Source organism: Pseudochaenichthys georgianus, chromosome 24 (assembly GCF_902827115.2).
Source record: "Pseudochaenichthys georgianus chromosome 24, fPseGeo1.2, whole genome shotgun sequence".
NCBI classification, from domain to species: Eukaryota; Metazoa; Chordata; class Actinopteri; order Perciformes; family Channichthyidae; genus Pseudochaenichthys; species Pseudochaenichthys georgianus.
The window spans coordinates 6,658,134-6,678,962 of NC_047526.1; the positions used below are offsets into that span (position 1 = coordinate 6,658,134).

Consider the following 20,829-nt stretch of genomic DNA (forward strand, 5'->3'; position numbering starts at 1 on the left):
TAAATGACAAGGCTAAGACTGTAATGCTAACTAACGTGCTTGCTACTAGCTAGGTAGCTAACTTGATCCAGCCACTCCTGGTCCTTTCATCAGACGGGAAGCGAAAGAACGAGCAAGACCCATTGCTGGTATGATTACAGCCTGGTACTAAGCACACAGGCATCTTGTTAAAGTTATCTTATCTTAGCTATCTCTTATATTTAGTGGAGGAAAACAATTGTGACATCAGTTATGACATCACTTACGTGACTCTGGGATTTGTAGTCTTTCTAGTTGCGTATTTTATCAAAGATATTCCATTGAGAAGACGATCACTACGTGACAAAAGTTTTCAAAACCGTTTCTAGTCTTCGGTATTTCCAGACAAGTGGCTACTGAAATCAATCTTACTAGCTGGTGTCTGTGCAATTTACTCCCCGCGAGTTGGCGGACTTTATTTAGCTTACTTTAACATCATCTTTCATGGTGGGGCTAAGCCATTTCTTGGTATGGCTGTAGCTAGTGCTGCGTACCGGTACGCCGAACCGGTACTGGACTTGTAAAAAGTTTCGGTTCAAGTCCGGTTAAAACCGGAACGTCAGGAACCGGTACTTGGACTCGCAAAAAAACTAGCACTTACGTATATTCTGGTGTCTGTGGTTATTTAAACATTCCCTGATAAACGTGATTCAGTGTCAATAAATGAGTGCTAATCCCAGTGTGCTCAGTGTACAACATCACATGTCATTTCACCTTCGATTCACGGTTTGAAGACGTAGCATTTCCCCACATGCTAATGCTAACCGGAAGTGAAGAATTTTCAGAATAAAAGTATTAAGTAAATAGTGTGAACTTCCGGATTTTCAGAATAAAACTGATTTAAATTAAATAGTGTATTTAATTCAAAATTACGCCATATCAACATTGATTTTAATTTCTAACAGTATGTATGTACATCACTATGTATGTAGTATGTACTGTATAATGTAAACATTATTATTATATTGAACTTTGTAGTAGTTCACTGTAGTTGCTGTCATAAGTCATTTGTAGACTAAGTGGAAAAAAGTGTTTTTTTTACATTTGTACTTTTTAGAGAAATGTAGACACAAGTTGGAAGGGAGCACAATAAACCTGACGAGTTTGAATTTCAGTTGTTTATGAGTTAATTTCAATTGATAATTAGCTCACAATAAGTTCACTTTAGTTACTCGCACAACTTGACACAAGCCATGGGTTCAGGTCCGGACTTATAAGTCCGGACCTGAACCTGAACCTCTGGACTTGAGTCCGGACCTGAACCTGAATGTGAGTCCAGGTACGCAGCACTAGCTGTAGCCAACCCCAGCCATACCCTGGCGCCGCCACTGGCTCCAAATCCTAATTTGTCCCTCAATGGCCTTTGTGCCCTGGCATGTGGCCTTTGTGCCCTAAAACAAATGTGTGACACCAAAGGCCAAATGGCCTTGCCCCTAAAATGACGAAATTCCTTGCTGCTGATTCAATTTCAAAGTACAGTTGGATTATCTCATCTACTGCAGGCACAACACCTGGCAGGCCGTGGCGTCTGTGGTGTGATGAGGGGGGAACTTTTAAAGTGAAGCACGTTTGTTTGTCTCATAATGTTTCCACTCTAATCTCAGTGATGTCTCTGAATATTTCCTCCCCCCTCTAACTGTAATTATTATCATTATTATTATTATATTTATATTATTTATTTAACCTAATGGGCTATCGGACATCATTTCTTCTTCATGCTTTAAATTAATGTGTTTCCCTTTAACCTTTCCTTACCCATTAAACGTTATAACTATTTTTGCCGCACTTATGTAACGTAGCGATTTTCTTTTGAACTTATAATGGTTCTAAAACGCAACTGGACATCTCCTCTTCATGCCTTTTAAAAAAACACATTTTCTATTTTCACTTTTGTTCCTTTCTGTATGTATTAAGCTGCCTCATCTTTGCTTCTATTTCACTCTTTCCAGTTTAACCTTTTCTCACCCATTCATAATTTCTCTCTTTAAATTCATCTTTTCTTTCCCTATGATTTTTTCGTGTGTGTTCACCTCTTTATATTTTCTGCCTCATCTTTTCTCCTCCTTCTGTTTCCTCTTCCTCCTCTTTCCCCGTCTCATCTCGTTTTGTTTGCTTCACTGTTTCCTTCTGTTCTTCCTCTATCCTTGCAACCCCCTCCTCTCACCCCTGCCTCTCTTTGGTGTGGTAATGAACCTGTGGTTTGAACCAGTAGTGACTGGTTTGGGGATGAGATCATGCTAGCACATCTTGTTTTTCACAGCCCAGTCGGCCTAAAGGTTGCAGCATCAGAGGTCATAAGCTGAGCACACACTGGAAATGGAAAATGGAGATGTGGGCCAACCAGACAACCAGCAAACATACTGCAAAATAAATGTTATTTTCTTTGAATGAAAATCAATTTTCATGCAGTGGTTGATGTAATCCTTTGTGATGGATTTATGTTCCCTGATAGAAGTGACAGTGAACAGCAGCACTGTTCTCTTTCTATTGTGATTCTTTATCTATTCCATAATGTCTGGGTCGCTGGGCTGCAGCGTGACACAACGTATGTGATTCTGATGGAACAAACACGCTCTGTCTCGCTCACAAAGGCATGCATACATGAGCAGAAGCACAAACACACGCACACGCACACACACACACACACACACACACACACACACACACACACACACACACACACACACACACACGTACGTACCATGTATACATCACTTCAGGGGACATTACATTGACTTACATGCATTGCCTGGAGACTTACCCTAACCCTAACCCTAACCAAGTCTTCACCCTAACATTAATGATTCCCCTTATGGGGACCTCCAATTTGTCCCCATAAGGGAAGCCAGTCCCCACACGTGAGCTATGTAAACAGATTTAGGTCCCCACAAGTAAATGCTAGACCACACACACATACACACACACACACACACACACACACACACACACACACACACACACACACACACACACACACACACACACACACACACACACACACACACACACTCCATGACGAAGTCACGCTGACTTTCACAAAGCAGTACTTTAACTAGAACAAATATTTTTTAAATGAAGATACAGAGGGAAAACAGACAACAATGGGGGATGACACATTTAGCAGCCTCAGGGGACAGGAAGTGTGTGAACAAGTCACACAAATCATTGGCAATTTATATAACCTGATATTCTACCGTGTGACACAGATTAAAATGTATGAGGTTCTTAAGAAATGTATTTAATTTATTGAATGTACTTTATTGGTTTAGTCCATTATATTGATAATAAATAAATGGCAGGTGCAACTATATAAAAATATGTTCATGAAGGACCCTATTATGCTCATTTTCAGGTTCATATGTGTATTTTGTGTCTCTACTGTGACATGATGTCTCCATGCTTTAATGTTCAAAAGGTCTTTTCTTTGTCTCGTACTGCCTGTGCCACAGCAGTACCGCAAGCTAGCAGGAGAGGTAGCCATAGATTTAAGACTAAACTAGCTTTATTCACCGCAAGGCACTGCGCTCTACCTATAGTAGTGGTGAGCAAAGAGCAAATCGCCTATCATGTCAATGCAGCTTAACCCAGGTATGGTACTTTGCGTGTGTCTACCACTCTGAGAGCCTCTCAAGCCACAGTGCTACTTAGAGACGAACTGGATCAGCAGCACTATTCGTCATCGCAGTTACTACAATGCTGGTAACAGCAACGCCTAATCTGCGTGTGAGCAAGAATAAGGAATCAAGCTGAGTTGATATCAAGGCAACTGAGACATTGGCCCAATTCCAATCCACCCCCTACACCCTACCCCTACACACTACCCCTCCATTTGCGCGTTCACGCGGAGGGTCTGCCACATTAAGTGCTGTTCCAAATCAACGAGTGTGGGGGGGAGTGGGTTATCAAGCCCTCAAACAGCGAGTCTGCATCGGTGCTGACTTCACGTGCTGACCGGACTCAACGCTGTGTGTGTCCGTCAGGTAAAACGCTGTTTACATGTAGTTCCTGCAAACATCCGCTGATAAATTGCGACACAACACAATTAAAGATGTTTGGAGTTTTATTTGAGTTATTCATTTTAATTTTTTGTCCAAGAGATGCTGATTTGAAACCGTTGATACAGTTACGGCATTTCCTGTTTCTGCCAGAGAGGGGAGTTTGTCCCAAAGCTTGCCGCTGTATTTACTCCCTCCATTCCCTCCCCAGCTGTGTCTTGTCCATATGATTTATTGCATGTACTTAAGTTCTGTTTTTTTTTTTAGTTGTTGTTAAATTCTTTACATGTATTGTTCTTGAGTTTTTGGCCTTGCTTTTGCTAAACTGTTTATTCTTGGACAACTTTCAATAAAGGACATTTCTTTAAAGTTACTTGGTGTCCCTGCCCTGCTCTGCTCTCCAGCGTGACACATATACACAGATAGCCAGAGTTGGTAGACTGTATAAAAGGCACAGGGGACAGAAACAGACACTAGGGATACTTTGATTCATTAGATAAAAAAGATACAGCAAAAAAATTGTAATTACCCTAAAGAGATGAGCCATTAACTAAGACGCAGCAGAAATAGGAACTTGGCACGAATATTAAGGAACTTCTAACTACAAGGAACGTTCAGACTTTACCACTAATACATCTATGACAGACTGCATTAAGGCATACTTAATGTCAAACAAACCCATGCAGATAATCCCTCAGAATTACCTTTTACTTAAATCAATGCAGTTTCTAGGAAATCTTTTTTTTCTCTTTTTTGTGGTTTCATTTTATCATCTTGTGGGGCTCTTTTTGGAAGGGGCTGAAAGGCCTCTAATAGGACCTGAGTCATAAACACCCAATAATGGAAGAAATTACACTTGATTGGGCATCATTGTGGCAGGAAGGGATAATGACTACTGTGTGGGGTAGTTCTTTGTGCATTACCTTTGCAGGGAACACTTAGAACGCAGATTAGAGAACAAGGTTTATGACTGTGTGTAATCTAACCATTGAAAACTATTCTCCAGTTCTTCAAAAAAAAAGCATCAAAAAGTTGGTTTATGAGCTGGGTTTCTCTTCAAGCATCACTCAGCCTTTGGACCTTAACAGATTTTCGATATTGATCCAAATCAACTCTATTGTTGCTAGAGCATTTCCCCCAAAAATCGTCAGAGGAGATTTAAATGTCAGACTTCAACAGATTCAAAGTCAAAGTGTGGTAAATACCTGCTTACTGAAACACGCCAACAGGATCTGTCTGTGGAATTATTTCTGGATTGAAATAGGGTTTTTATAATGTCAAATGAAGTCATTAAACTTTACGGATGTTTGATGAAAATGAATATTGAGTTTAAGGTGGTATTAGTCAGAGCAAGTTGTTGTGTATCTGTCTTTATATAGTCTTGTAAAATAAGCAGCTGGCTGAGAGGAAGCATTGACCAATAAGCAAAAACACAATGTGATGTTTTTGGGCTGGTCTATTGTTTCTTGACCCTTTTGAGCATGGGCATCACTTTGTTAGAAAAAGTGGTGGGGACCCTTTATTTCTGACTTAAAAAACCACTACTGCATTAAGCGCCGCACACAAACAAAATATACTTAAGCAATAGCTCATGACAGGCCGTGGTATATGCTCATTATATCACAGCATATATCAAGGGGCGTGGCACAGCCTAACCACGCCCCTTAGCTGTGATATAATGAGCATATACCACGGCCTATCGTGAGCTATTGCTTTTATAAAACGGTTAACAAGTGTGGCAATATGAAAGAAAAATACACACTCTAATTTAAATAGTTTTTATTTGTAAATAATGATGTTCAAAATAAAATAGTCTAGCGAACATATTAGACAGAGAGCGTTGATCCATTATTTGGCTATTTATTTACATTAATTTGTATGTTGCCGTTTATTGTGCACCCACTGAAAACCTGTCCAGCATCAGTAGCATGGCTTACGAGGTTACTTGTATAGGCTGAGGTTGTTCTAGGCTGTTGCTTGGCGTCTCCGGTCCCCGAGATTTGGCTTCCAGTGGCTCTGGAGAGAGCTTTCGCACCTGTGGCCACTAACGGTCATCATTTCTCTGCTTTGTTTCAAGACCCGCATCAGAAAGCTTTTGAATGGTGGTACTTCTCCAGTTGGTCTACCTGCTCTTCACGTAGCTCTGCATGTCGTCCTTTAGGTGCTTTCTGGAGATAGGCACTCCTCAATCCACTCCTCCATAGTAAACCCCCCCCTTCCGGAGGTCGAAGTTAATCTTAAATATTTCCATCTTATGATTTGTAAGTTTGTTTCGTAACGGAAGACATTTAAATATATTTATAAAACTGACAAGTCAAATTAAGCAACCTGATTGGTCGATAGCGTTTTTGCGGACCTCTTTGATTACAGATTTGAAAACATCGTTGCTTGCTTTAAAAGTAGCTCAATTCATGATGTCAAACCTTGGAAAGTATCTAGATATCCCTGCCCTGATGCCAAAGGAACTGCACGCTGAATATGTTTTGCCGTTTGATGTCTATGTCTAGACCGCTGCGTAAAAAGGAGGGTTTCTGCTCCGTTACTTCTCCGCTGCTTTCTTGTTCCAGTTTGAAAAGCAAACTGCAGGCGTGGCGCAGCCGCAACGTAACGCGGCGCAGACGCTCCTGGTGCGTTTAGGGGGTTACACACTGTAAATATCTTCCATTATTACTAATATTAAACTTGTCGCAGGTCCAAACTGCACCACTTAGGTCACCAGAAATACACCCCAAAAGTGTGAGCAGTCCTCCTGATTGTACATTTGATCTTGTGCAAATAATTCTCAAAGTGTACAATTGTGCAAAGTGGTGGGGACACAATTGTCCATTTCCAAAAGTGGTGGGGACATGTCGCCCCAGTATAAAGGACACCTGTTATTTTGAGTATTCTTCTGACTTAACAGACTTGCACAGATACACTTGACCCTGTGTTGTGTTGATAAACAGAAAAGATAGAACTGCAGAAAATGAAATTACCATATTTCCCCTCTGCTGATTCAATGCTGTTCTCCCTTAGGACAGCAGCTCCGTCTGCTACAGTCTCCAACACGAGGCATTCGTTAGCCCACCCAGGAGGCTTGTGGAAAACAGCAAGACTGCTCTTTAATCACATATTTGTAAAGATCAAGCAGGCTTTTAACGCATTAATAAGCATCTATTTTATTTTATTTACAGAGGTGGTGTCAGGATCTCGACACAAACTGATGAACCCAACCCAGTTAAAAATAAGATTTGTTGTCACATACACCACACATTTGAATTTTGTTCAAATAAGTATACTTGTGGTAATTCCACATATTTAAGATCATATTTTTCTGCCTGATCTTTGCAAACTCACTTCCTGAACAGATGACTCAATGTGCCCGGTTAGAAGCAGCAGAAAGGAGAGTGAAGACAGAGGGAATCACACCCTCTGAGTGGACCTCAAGTCAGGGTAGCACTCATTATCAGATACAACGTTTCGAAAAATCTAACTTTTGAGAGTTACATCATCAATTAAAACCAAACGTTTTATCACAAACTTGTGGTGATCCGTTGTCTGCTGTAGATCAGATTTAGAATTAGTAATTAATCTTTACTCATGTCTCATTGTTCACTTGTTAAATGACAGTCCCTATGTCTAGTCTTGTCATGTATTTCCTGTTTTATGTTGTACTTATATTTCCTTCTTGTCCATTGATTTCCTGTCAATGCGGGTTTTCCCGCCAGTTTGATTGTCTGCCCCACCCTCTATTGGTGCCACCTGTGTCCTATTAAGTCTCCAGCCCTCTTCTTTTTGTCTTTTGCCAGTTTGTTTTGTTGCAAGTCAAGAGAGCCAGCTTTATTTCAAATAAAGAATGTATTTCATGTCAAACTAGAGCCACGTTTGACTTTGTTGTACTTAGAATTTAACCAAGACTTCATACATTTGTACTTTTGTGACGAGTCTGCATCTGAGCCTAAATCTGTCATATTAAAAAAACATTTTTCGTACATCCTTCCCATGATTGAGATCCGCTTTAAATTGTAGATTTTTCTTTGCCTAACGCTACTTTCACCAATGTTCATGAAAATCAGGACAGTAGTTATTCTGTCATTAACACTTCCTTTATAGCTTTGTGCATGTGGGCATTGTTCAAACATGACAACCATAAACCACTTAGCTACCCTCAAACCATAAGCACACAACATGGTTTCCTAAGGGTTGTCCAAATAAGTTTGGCCATGTAGTGTGTCATTCTAACATGTAAATAAGGATAATCAAGTTGTTTCAACAGAAAAGCTCCAACATCTTGTGGTCCTTTTCCAAACTTTCCAAAATGACCTTGCCACCCGCTCACCAAACAATTTAAATATTTGATATCTTATCCGCGATCAATCCGGTAATATAGCCGGAAAAAGATTCCTGGTCATTATGAATCTTTAATGAAAGGCCTAATAACAACAGACGACTAGAGAGCTGAGACACTGAGACGACCAATGTGTCTTTAACACAAGAACAAGGCTTTAACTGTACAGCGCTGACATTGGAGAGTGCAGTCAAGGGCACTCGTACAATTCACTGTGAAGTGAAGAGAGAGTATGAGGCAGGAAAGTGAACAGTGATGAAGGATTCTGTGTTCCTCTGTGTTTACGGCTTTCTGTTGATTTGTGTTTGAGATTACAGTATGGGGCTCATACCAGAAGTCCCCTGAGTAAGGTGGGACATGTGAGTTGTTTAATATCAGTCATCCTGGTGAATGCATGCACCAGTTGCATCAGTTCAAAACATGTGTGCAGGAAGATCAGGTTTATTTCTCTGAGATTTCTCATCTACAAATATGGCAATAAAAGGTACAATGTGTAAGATCTACCAGAACATCTAACTTTAAAGTGGCCCTATTATGTTTCTGGGGTTTTCTTTTCCTATAGTGTGTTACCGTATAGCATCACCGTGCTAAAATCTCAGAGAGATTGCCTGAAACGCTTCCATTGTACTCCTTTGCTGACTTCTGTAACATAGTGACATATCTATGTTACGTACTAATATTTATGTTGTACTTGTGCTTCTAATGGCTAGCGCTCCAAAACATTTTACGTGATTGGCTAAGGGGTGGGACATCTCTAAGAGGTTGACCATAGAGAACCGCAGTGACGCGTCGTAAAACCCGGAAGTAAACTTCTTCCGGTTCCTTCGTGAAAAACCAATGCAAATTCTCCATAGGATTTTGGAAAGTAGCTCGAAATAAGGTCTGTGGTTGACACACATTTAAGAGAGGGATCACGTTTTGTTCAGCCGGATAATCTCCACATGTCTCTCCTACTTTTATAATTTTTGAATCATAAATCTAGTCGCCAAAAGCAAAATGCTAACGTTATGCGATAAACGAACTACAAGCCAGTACAGCAGCAGGGTCGCACGACTTCAACGTCACGCCAACTTAAGATCGTTTCAACTGACTTGCACTGAAACTGCACTTTGAACACTTTAAATATATTAACATTTTAAACTGTATACCCCGTTTATCTAGGCCCTTTTTGTTTTGTTTTATGTATACATGTCACAATGTGGGAAACGATATTTCTGGATGTATAACACATGTAGAATTGTTGACAATAAAGCTGACTTTGACTTTCGCAGGCTTGCATATTTTAGCAAAGCTTTTCATTTTAGCCACACTGAATTTAACTAGAAGTCATGGCTGTGTCAATTACCAGTCTGATATCGTTTTACAAAGATGACAAGAAGAGTGTAGATAGAGGAGAGAACCACTACAAGTCAGGACACGTACAACAGTGCAGCCTAGATGAAGGTGTGCTTACCGGTGTTGTCAGGGCTAGCATGAGGGACAAGGTTTATAGTGTCGGTGAGTAGTGATAGCAAGAGTACCGTTAACCTAGAGTTCATTTATTCACATTAGTGACATTAATTCCCATCAACAAATCCATTTTATGTGTCACATGAAATCTTTATTACAAATATTACACAATGCCCACGTATATATATATATATATATATATATATATATATTGAATTGAACAGAAATAAAGAGTAGTGGTTTGTGTTCAACCACTATTCAACTAAAAAGAATGAACCCTTAATGTCAGTTTGGACACCCTAACACTCATTATTACTTTACTCTGCCTTCCAAAAAATGAAAACAATTCAACATTTCCTTTTTTCATACGAGAAAGCAATATTAAAAAACAGTGCAAACTAAATGTAATCCATGTCTACATTGTTAACTTGACTGAAATTGCAATGACTACCCAGCAACATCACTTGCTGACATTGATGATGATGATCAGGCTAGTATTTGGGAGAATTTGATTTTCATAATTTGATATCAAATCTATAATAATATATATATACTTTCTAGCCAATTTTCTACATCTTATCACATATACTTATGATGCCCCGCCCCCTTTAGCTACAAACGCAAATACAGTATGTTAATAATTAGTTTGTGACGGACTGTGAATTCTCAATCATCTTTATCCATCACCTCCAGCTTCTAACAGAGGACAGGAATATGTTCTGCAGCACATCAGTGAACTGTTGCTTTAATGTGAGGAATGCAGCAGAACCACAGGGACTGGCTCCAATAGGAAACACCAGACAGCTTTCCTCACAGATTACATGTCAGTGAGAGAGACTCAAAGAACAGTGTATATTACAGCATGTGCCAGTGATAACTCCAGAACCAAAGAGTATTTCCTACGCTTCTGAATGAACAGAGGAACTCAGGCGTTGAAGCCTTCCATGCAGCCTACCTGTGGGTTGTCCTCCATGACACAGCGGATCTTCTCCACCACGTCGATGCGCCGCTGTCGGTGCAAGGCGTTGATCAGCTTGGCCAGGTTGGCGTCGCTGTCCCGGATGGTCCAGTGCTGCAGCGCTGCGTACGCCCGCTCGTGGTCTGACGAGTATCCATTGGAGAAGGCAGCTACTTCCCTCTCTGTTGCGTTCGCCAGCGACTGATAGATGTCGATCCACTGGGTGCCAACGTGGGCCGCCACCAGCTTTAGGATATCCACCCCTGAGCAGAAAAGAAGAAAGAAAAGTTTGAGAACTCAAGACAAAAATTCAATAAAGAAGACTTGTGATAAAAAATGTTTAACAATTGTTCAGAGATGGCAAAAGTACACACACCCTTTACTCAAGTAGAAGTAAAGATACTCGTGTTTACAAATACTCTGGTCAAAGTAGAAGTACTGACTAAACCTCTTTAGTCAGTAAACTGAAATTAAGGATTCATTATTTTTTTATTTGTGCTGTTGTATTTGTTGTAAAGTGTTTTTATTTTTATTGTATGTAGAGCACTTTGGCTCCACCAAAAATCGTTTTAAAAATGTGCTATATAAATAAAACTTGATTTGATTTGATTAAACTTCTTTACTCAAGTAAAAGTAAAGAAGTATGGGCTTTGAAATGTACTTAAGTAAAAAGTACCCATAACTAGCAGCTGCTTTAAAGAGTACCTGACCTCCCTTTATATTAACAGAACAATAATGTCGTTGTTAGCTAATGAATGTTTCCATGCTGAACAACGGCAACATGACAACGTTTCCATTGGTCCCTCTTCTTTAGAGAAGACCAGGAAGTGATGGATACACGGATCGTGTTCCAATCAATAGGCACGCAATGACTCTATGAATAATGACCACGCACCAAACACACATTCAGACTAAAGGAACCAGCTGTTTGGAAAATGAGAGAAGTAGAAAGTACAGGTATTTGTGTTCAACATGTAAGAAGTAGAAAGTACAGGTATTTGGGTTCAACATGTAAGAAGTAAAAGTAAAAAGTTGTCAGAAAAACAAGTAGTGGAGTAAAGTACTGATACCAGAAAAATGTACTTAAGTACAGTAACGAAGTATTTGTACTCCACTACTTCCCAACTCTGTAATTTTTTAACAAAAAAGCAAAGAAAACAAGACAGATGATGCTGGACTTCCTGTCAATTAAAGAGTGTAGACCAGAAGTTAGGCTGGTTAAGATCCAGTCGAAAACAATTCCTTTTTATCTCAATAACGGAGACCTCGTGCTTTGCCCCACACAAAAGATCATTGTTTGCTGTCAAGGTCAAGTTTCCAGGTGAAGAAGTACTTGCTTGTGAACACAGTTATATAATGTAAAGGAGCTTTTACAAGTTTGAGAGTACTACTAAAGAGATTCAGAGTATGTGAAATGTTTTCAAAATTATAGGATGGATTGACCATTCAATTAAATTCAGACATTCACGATCCCCTCAGGATGAACTGAACATCGAATTTTCATCGGACTCAGTTGTACTTTGCATGTACTGCTTATTAGAAAATCTTACTTCTAATGTTGAACTAAAAAAGATAATGGTACCACTACATTACATTAGTTGAGCCATACCATGCAGTGGAAATTCAGGAGGAACATGTGAACCGCTGGAGAAGTCCATGCAGAAGTCCATCCTTGATAGAAATGACTACATATTGCTTGCCTCGTCTGTTGTTGATCTAAGGCCAGTGGAACTCAGCTCAAAGATTCTACTTAGGAAAACAGATCCCCCTCAACAACCACTTGTATACAAACCCAGGAGGATGCAATAAGCAACATGTCGTTAATGTTGAATCTCCCTGGATCAGTAATCAGCAATCTCCTTTTATAGTGTAGACACACAGCTGTAACTGCTCTCGTTAATGTTCCAAAGAAGACAAGTAGGTGCTGAGCTGATGCTGCTTCTGTTAGAAAGCACGTAAGCATGGATCAATCAAGCACGCAAGCAAGTTTTACAACATTTTATATTCACACCACTGTCTTTAAAGGAAAACCAGGTCCTGTAAACAGAGGTGACATGGACTCAGAAGTGTTGTGTTGTGTACAGAAGGTGCAGAACATGAGCGGTTCAAATACATATTGGACCTGTCAACACTTGTTATTTATCTGGTGCTCATACTTGTGAAGTGAAGAAATACAAACACAGAGGAGAGTTCAAATGACTCTTTAATCATTTTTTCATGACGGATAGAAATCTGAGGACATTGGATATCTATCTAGTCATGCTCATACGTCTACATTGAACAATTGTTACAACTGCATACTGTATTTAAAGGTCTTTCTGCTGGTATCTGCGTCCTGGCTGGGTTTATTCTCATATTTAACAAAACATAATTAAAGTGAAATCTAGGTTGTCCGAAAGACGTTCCAGCTTGTTGAGTTTTCTAATTCATTCTATTGTAGTCCTTTTCAGGTTCATATCAGTATGTAGTGTCTCTACTAGGACATGTCTCCATGCTTTAATGTTCAAAAAGCTCTTTATTTGTCTCATACTGCCTGTGCTGCAGCACCTCTTTTCACCCTCTGTCTGAAACCAGAGCCCAGTCTGCTCTGATCGGTTAGCTGGCCGGCTCTGTTGTGATTGGTCAACAGCTTAGAGATGTCCCGCCCCTTAGCCTATCAAGTACAATGTGTTGGAGTGCTAGCCAGTTGAAGCGCGAGTGTTACATAGTGATGTCACTATGTTACAGAAGTAAACAAAGGAGTACAATGGAGGCGTTTCAGGCAGGGGGGGGGGGGGTGTGTGGGAGACAAACTCCCTTTGGAGGGAACACAGGGATTTTAGCCTTTGCAGACCATTGACATGCACATAAACCTATATAACATGTTACAGTAGAATCCCTACCCTTAGTGGTACTTACTTCATGCATATTTTTAGGTTACTCAGAACCACATTTCTTAACTAAGAAGTCTAATATATTAGAGAAAAACATGCATCCGATAGTGTTGTGTTTATCCAGGAAATTGATAACAGAAACTGGTGTTATCTAAAGTTAGGAACAGCTGTGTTTTTTAGAGACGCTAGATTGGTTTTGTGAACCTAGTCACAGCTGTGCACATTGTACAGAATGGCCAGAAATGATTGTCCTATTATCCCTCCTCTCATTGTGCCCCAGTACATGTGTGCATCTCAATTACCTTCACACTTCACATTCATAATCCCTGTCGTGACACACACACATCACCATTGGCGTTTATCTTTAGACATGAACAGAATGCTGATATTTGGTGAGCATCTCTCCCCTCAGACGCTACCTGATCAGACTCTCTGCTCCACTTCCTCACTGACTGTTACGTGACTTGACAATAACTTGGCTGGAAATATAAATGCTGACTCATCTGTTGGTCAAGCACAAATAAAGTACCTCAGCTGTTCTGTGAAGCAAAGGCAATGTCAATATGCTTGTGTATGCATTAGCAGAGCTATTATTGAGCCCAACCCTAACCTTGCATGTAAACAGGTTTTACAGGATACACACATCGAGTATCCATGTGGAACTGCTGTAATGATTATAGGCTTGTTATACATTTTGGAGATAAGATTACGATCACCTTTATAAATCCCCGAGGGAAAATTCAGTTCTTCCCTTGTTGAAGGTTCGGTTCCTTGCTCAAAGGCACCTCGGCAGTGAGAGCTGACACCTCTCCAGCTACCAGTCCACACTCCATATTTGTTTCGGTCCAAACAGCACTTAAACCGACTTAAAGTCCCCACAGGCTGAGTTACCGCCGCTCAATAAAGCACTAAACAGTATTTATTATACTTGATAAAGGATGCTCATGCACGGATATTCCATGCTATGTCACTGTGAATCTGGCCCCCACCTATTTTTACAATTTGAAACTCTGCAGAGGAATGGAAGACTATCCGAATAAAAAAGCCAGATGTAAAAAGAAAACCCAATCTAGTGGAATGCAGTTTATTGCAACAGCCTTTCTATGTGACACTCCATACCATTTTTTGTATAACTTATAAAGCGAAAACTGTGCCTTTTAATACTGTCCAATGCATTCCAACCCTTACCCATTAGCATTTGTTTGTTGGATTAATTAGCTGACTCTTAATTGTTGATTATGTAAACTTCACAAATCCCCTGTTGAAGACCAATGCAGTAAACCATATTTTAAACATTGAAGGTTTATGTTCTACATGTTCTACAAACACTTCAAAGTCATCATCACCGAATGAATGTCATAACTTTTCAGAAGTATAGGTATATCCATTATTAATGTTGTCTGTAGTAAACATACTGAATGTTTAAATCCAGGATGATTCAGATAAAATAAATGGATGAAAGCCAGTGGTAGTCATTCGACACATATATATTCACATGAACATACATACTGTACATACACACAGAGAATTGCAAGCACATACAAGTCGGGAGACGAGTATAAATAGATATGTGAAGCCTACCGACATGCTTACACAGACACCCGGGAGAAGATGGATGGATGGAAGAAGTGTCTGGTGTGTTGCGGATGAGGGCTGCTTATCCCGGCAACTTCCTATAATGTTGTACCATGAGCAGGGTCCCAGTGCTTAGACAGGTCCAGACATGCAGCATAGCCTGTGGTTGTTGTTTCTTCACATCTCTGTAGGAATGACCTGATCTGCCTACCTCTGCTTATCGAAGTCTAGTATTCGTTAGCAGAAGGCTAAGTTAGGTTACCTAGCCATCCTTCTTCCTAGAACCCTAACCCTAACCCTAGCCACAGCTTCCATAGCTTTATGAATAATGTGTTCCCAGGACAGATTATATATGTAATCCATCCAGCATGTTGTTGTTCGGCTTTACTTGTTGGACGTGCAAGAAAAATCTTCGAAATGTGCTGCCCAGAAGGCATCCTAAAACAGACACCACCTAGAGTGGCTCCATTTTAGGAAGTAGCAGACATTTGACTACTCTTGTTTTGGTTATTACCCAAACTTAGTCTCTTTCTTAACGGCTACAGCCGATCTAGGATACAATGGACGCCAACATTACACAAGTGGAGCTTTGGTTTGTTTCCCGTACTTGACTTTTGTTGCATAGAAACACATTTGCCGCGGTGTATCCAGGTGACAGCAGATTCGAAGCAAATTCATTATGGGAGATCGTGCATGGCATCTGATTTCACTGCTCTGGGTTGATCTTTTCTTTATAGCTACAGCTGTGGCGTCCATTGTATCCTAGATAACTGTCCAATACATTATATGAATAGAAATGTGAAGAAATAAATGAAAATGGTGGGAACAGAGATGAAACATGAATTGCTGATGACTATATCATAATCTTACATGTCTGACACAATGCTGATCTGAAACATATGTTTCCAACAAATGGTGCAACATCAGCACACTGTTATTATGTGCAATATGATGCCAAGCAGGGTGCTGTGTGCATCAGCGTCTTAACAAACACCATTCCGTTTATCACATCACATAGCCGTTCATTCCAAATTCTGAACACACAACATTAAATTGATGAAATGTGTGGGAGCACAACAAGCGCAGTATACTTCCAACCAGGCAACAGCCCCCCCAAACTCTGCTCTTCACAATCAAACCCAGGCAGAAGTGAGAACTACCTCGGCCCACCCTGGTACTGCAAAGCACAGTCCGTTCTAACACATGGCTCCCCGCTGGGCTTGGATGTGGGACTTGGCATTATTAACAGTGTAGATGTTTAACGAGGGAGGATGGTGGGCAGGTAGAATGTTGTTTTCCTTCATGTTTTCATCTACAATCTGCGTCTGACTTTGGAAATATATTTTTTAAATAATATGCCTGGTGACCACACCAAGCAACCTGCCTCTATTTGATGTTCTCTTAAAGGACCATTACAATGTTCAGTACGCTGCCTACACTATACTGATTTTTTGGGATTTATTTTCTAACTTCAAGACTGACTGACTTGGAGACATTTTAAAACTTTATAAATATCATTTATTTAATTGCAGTTTGTTAACCTTGTTTCATTAAGACCGAATTCAAAGGTGATCTGATATTCTGATATCTATTATTTAATTGAGCTGCCAACAAGCTGCTTTTTGAAAATTGGAAATATTTGAACCATGTCTACCTTTACTTCGTGGCCTTTACTTAGTAAATTCAATGCCAATTGGAAGTTCATTTTAAAATATCACATTTCCAATTGCTCCTGAACACACCATTACGGGTCAGTTCCTGCTTGCTATGGTATTGCCAACCTACAAAAGTATATTTGACAGAAAATGTTTGGCAATTTAAAGTTCACTGATGGGTTTTGACCTGAGACTGAAACATGTAAAACCGCCAACATGGCCCACAAAAAGTTCAATACAGGTGAGCAAGCCACTTCAGAGGAAGTGGGAAAACCTTGTGGTGGTAACCTCCAATCGGTGCATCTTAAAGAGTGGAGTAGCAATGAGTGAGTAAAACCCAGAAATGAGTTAGCATTTTACTACTTTCCTCGTCATGAAGTGAATGGTTTTTTAACTCGTTTATAGTTGGAGGCCTGATATAAGATCTGTGTTCAACGCAAAGGTAAGAAAGAGATTTTCACATTTTGTTCTACAACATAACATATGTCAGTAGCTTGCGATCGCATGAAAGATTATTTCCGCGGCACACCTTCATATGATCATTATGGTTATAAAAAAACAAGAGAATAAAGGAAAAACAGTTATGAAATACTATATGGTAGTAAAACAAGAATACAGTTTAAAAGGGGAGTGATTTGTAAAATATCCATAAAGAAAAAGAACATCTGCTTACAGTTGTGTTTCATCTGGGTGTTGAGAGATGTATTCTTTCACACACAGTGATGTCACGAGCTACCCACAATGCAACGCGTGCCATATATATATATATAAATATGCCATTTTCCTGGAGGTGCTAATATCCTGGAGGTGCTAATATAAACAGCTAGCTAACATAGCCAGGCAGAGCGCACTAGTTTTTTTTTCTGAATTCACGACCGAAGAAATCGCTGCATGTCTTCGGATGACATCTCTGGACTTGAGGGGTGTGCTCTAGGTCGTTACCAGCGTAAACTAGAGCTGTGTGGGTTGTCGGATTGCCCTTACAGACTGCCTGCAGATGTATGGAAAAACTAACCTTGAAAGTGGCCTTCGTCGATTTTGGCTGCATCTACGTCTAATTTCTGGAAACACCAGGTGAATACCCCACTTGTCACAATAATATTATCATGCCATTGCATATATGTGGCATTTTAGAGTTGACTATATTGATTAAGGCAATAGACTATGATATTCTGCTTGCACCTCGCGTGAAATGGCGGATACCGGAAGTACGGTGTCGCACTCGGCCCAATACCCGTATGTGTGTGTGAAAGAATCCATAGATCTCTTAATGTTGCTCTCAAAGTACACCAGATTGATGCTTTTAACTTCAATATTTAAAACAAATCTTCCCGAGGGAGCATGCCCCCGGACCCCCCTAGAGGAGGTGAGGTCCGCTCACTGGTAGCACTTTACCCCTGCCTATATGCTGTGAGCTGATTATCGAGCCTTCATTGTAACAGTCGCGGGTGTACTGTGTGTTTGCGTGTGGGGAGTGTTGCAGTAGAACATTACACTGTAGCGCCCCTGGTGCTCGCGCTTTTGTGCGTGCTCTATAGTGCCCGTAATAGTGTTCACTGGAGTCCAGCACCTCAGCATCCCCACTCAAAATACCTTCCCGCGCCTCTGTTCAGGGCAATATGGTATAACTGCAAGCTCAGTTTACTGTAGCCTTAAGCTAACCCTATACAACATGTTTGTGATTCCCTTTTACCTAATTTGACTATTTGACTGCTGCACCCATGTTTCAGATAAACAAATAGGTTATTCTGATCCTGTGCAATAAAAATTTGGCCTGTGGCCCTGGAAAGCTCCACGCAGGCCTGCTGTGGAGGAGTAGCAGTTTTCACTACTTCCTGACCGGCTTTGAGCAAATGCCAAGTACTGTATGTGTGTGATCTGTGCTTTGACATTTCCATTATTTGTTTCCTTTATTGCCTGAATGTTTTAACTGCTCTAGTAAAGGGCATTACAACCTTGAAGGGGAGCCAGCCACGCACCTTGGAAGGATTAAGAAGCTGTTTTGTTTTAAGTTGTAGAGGGTAAACAGTGGTGTAAAGGCCTATTTGGGTTTGATGTGCATACATACATCTCCATGTAAATACATTCGTATGTGCACATAATTGCTCATCCAATCTGGAGAAAACATATGCACACAAAACACATACACTTGTTTTAATCTGTCTTCGAATTCATTAAAGGCTTCACCACAGATAGTCACAGTGACCATAAGGACCAAATATCTTGAATTATTTTCCAGGAAATATCTTTTGTGAAAGTCATTTCTAGCAATGGCAGTAGTACTATGGCCAATACGTAATAAGCCTAAGCATCATTAGGACAACAAATTGCTTAAATTGTAAGAGAAATATGTACCGTCTGCACAAAACTGCTATTTGTGTTCTATCTCCTAACAGCAGGCAGTGTTGGATTTGTTTTAATCATGACCAATATATGTTTTAATCCATTTCAGTAGCCAAAGCGTAACCACACCATAGGTGTAAAGTTAGCCAATCAGAAATGCTCTATGAATTAACCTACACTTTGCATTACATTCACCATCCTCTAGCTTTCAATTTTAATTTCTCTGACAGTTTATTATTTCATTATAAAACAAAGTAAAATCATTGTATGTGTAAACTTACCAAGCAACAAACCAGTTCTGATTCTGATTTATCTTTTATGATGTCAAATAAGTTCCTTGAAAGTTACTTGTCTATTTTTAAATCCATGCCTTACTCTGTCAGGCAACTAAAGCAGAGGTCTCCAACATTTTCAGGCTGTAGACCCCCAAATAAATAAACTTGATTGGTCGACAACTTTGTGGGGATGGCTAGTTCCATTTATTAATACCTTATTGCGTACAATAATAAGCTATTTAAATAATAAAACTGTGATAGCTAATTAGTTAGCCGTTATGGCGATTTAGCATAGGTTTCATGGGTAACATAAGACTGTCATCACTGTGGAAAATAAATGGGTGGGTTTTACGAAAAGTTGATTTATCATTGCTAATATGTTGGATTGATTGTATTTTAAAACATATTTAACAAAAAAAGCAATACTTTGCTGGCCCCTCTGCAGTAACTCTGAAGACCCCCAAAAGGCAAGGACCTTATGTTAAAGACCCATGATCTACATTATCTGTTCTAACAAGGGCTGCTAGGTAACGGCAGGGAAACCCCAGGGTGGTTAGCCAACAACGGTCAGATATAACATTTACATTTACATTTACATTTACACACACACACACACACACACACACACACACACACACACACACACACACACACACACACACACACACACACACACACACACACACACACACACACACACACACACACACACACACACACACACACAGCTGCACCATCACTCTCCCCATTTCCTTCTGCCTATATAACTCTTTGTCGCCCTGTAAGAGACCAGATTGACCCACTAATGTTCCTTGCCAGCCAAACAACAATGCTGATGCAGCTGAAACCAGATTACTCCAGTTCTCTGTGGTAAGGCACTGAGGGAGCTGAGAGAGGGTGGCGGGTGGCTCGGCTTTATCACAGCACACACGCACACGCACACGCACACACACACACACACACACACACACACACACACACACACACACACACACACACACACACACAGTGAAATCTCACATTTAAACAAGACTAAGGAAATGAAATGAGGAGAGCACTAGAAACAAGGTGCCCCCACCTTTTCAAAAGTGAAATTCAAATACTTTCCAAGCATTTCAAGGAGGATTGTCAAGCTTTTCCAGCAAATTACATATTTGTATATAGTATATACAAGTACTCAATATATATAACTTGTAATATTAGATATGAATGGGCTATAAAGGACCCAAATGATGGTTTCTGACAATTTCCCACCCATACTGTATGGGTGGGAAATTAAAGAAACACAAAACAATGTATCATGTTTTTAAATATGTCCCCAGTTTTGAAGCACACTTTATTCAAAATCCAAGCACATTTCA

The 20,829-nt window shown here is 40.1% G+C and overlaps 1 protein-coding gene across 1 annotated transcript in view; it reads right to left on the bottom strand.

Moving 5' to 3' along the window:
• tnfrsf21 (tumor necrosis factor receptor superfamily, member 21) overlaps positions 1–20,829 on the bottom strand; it is an 82,990-nt gene that overhangs the window by 24,619 nt on the left and 37,542 nt on the right. The window contains exon 4 of the mRNA XM_034076585.2: positions 10,745–11,010. Within this exon, the coding sequence (XP_033932476.1) occupies positions 10,745–11,010 (266 nt within the window). The remainder of the gene's footprint in view (positions 1–10,744; positions 11,011–20,829) is intronic.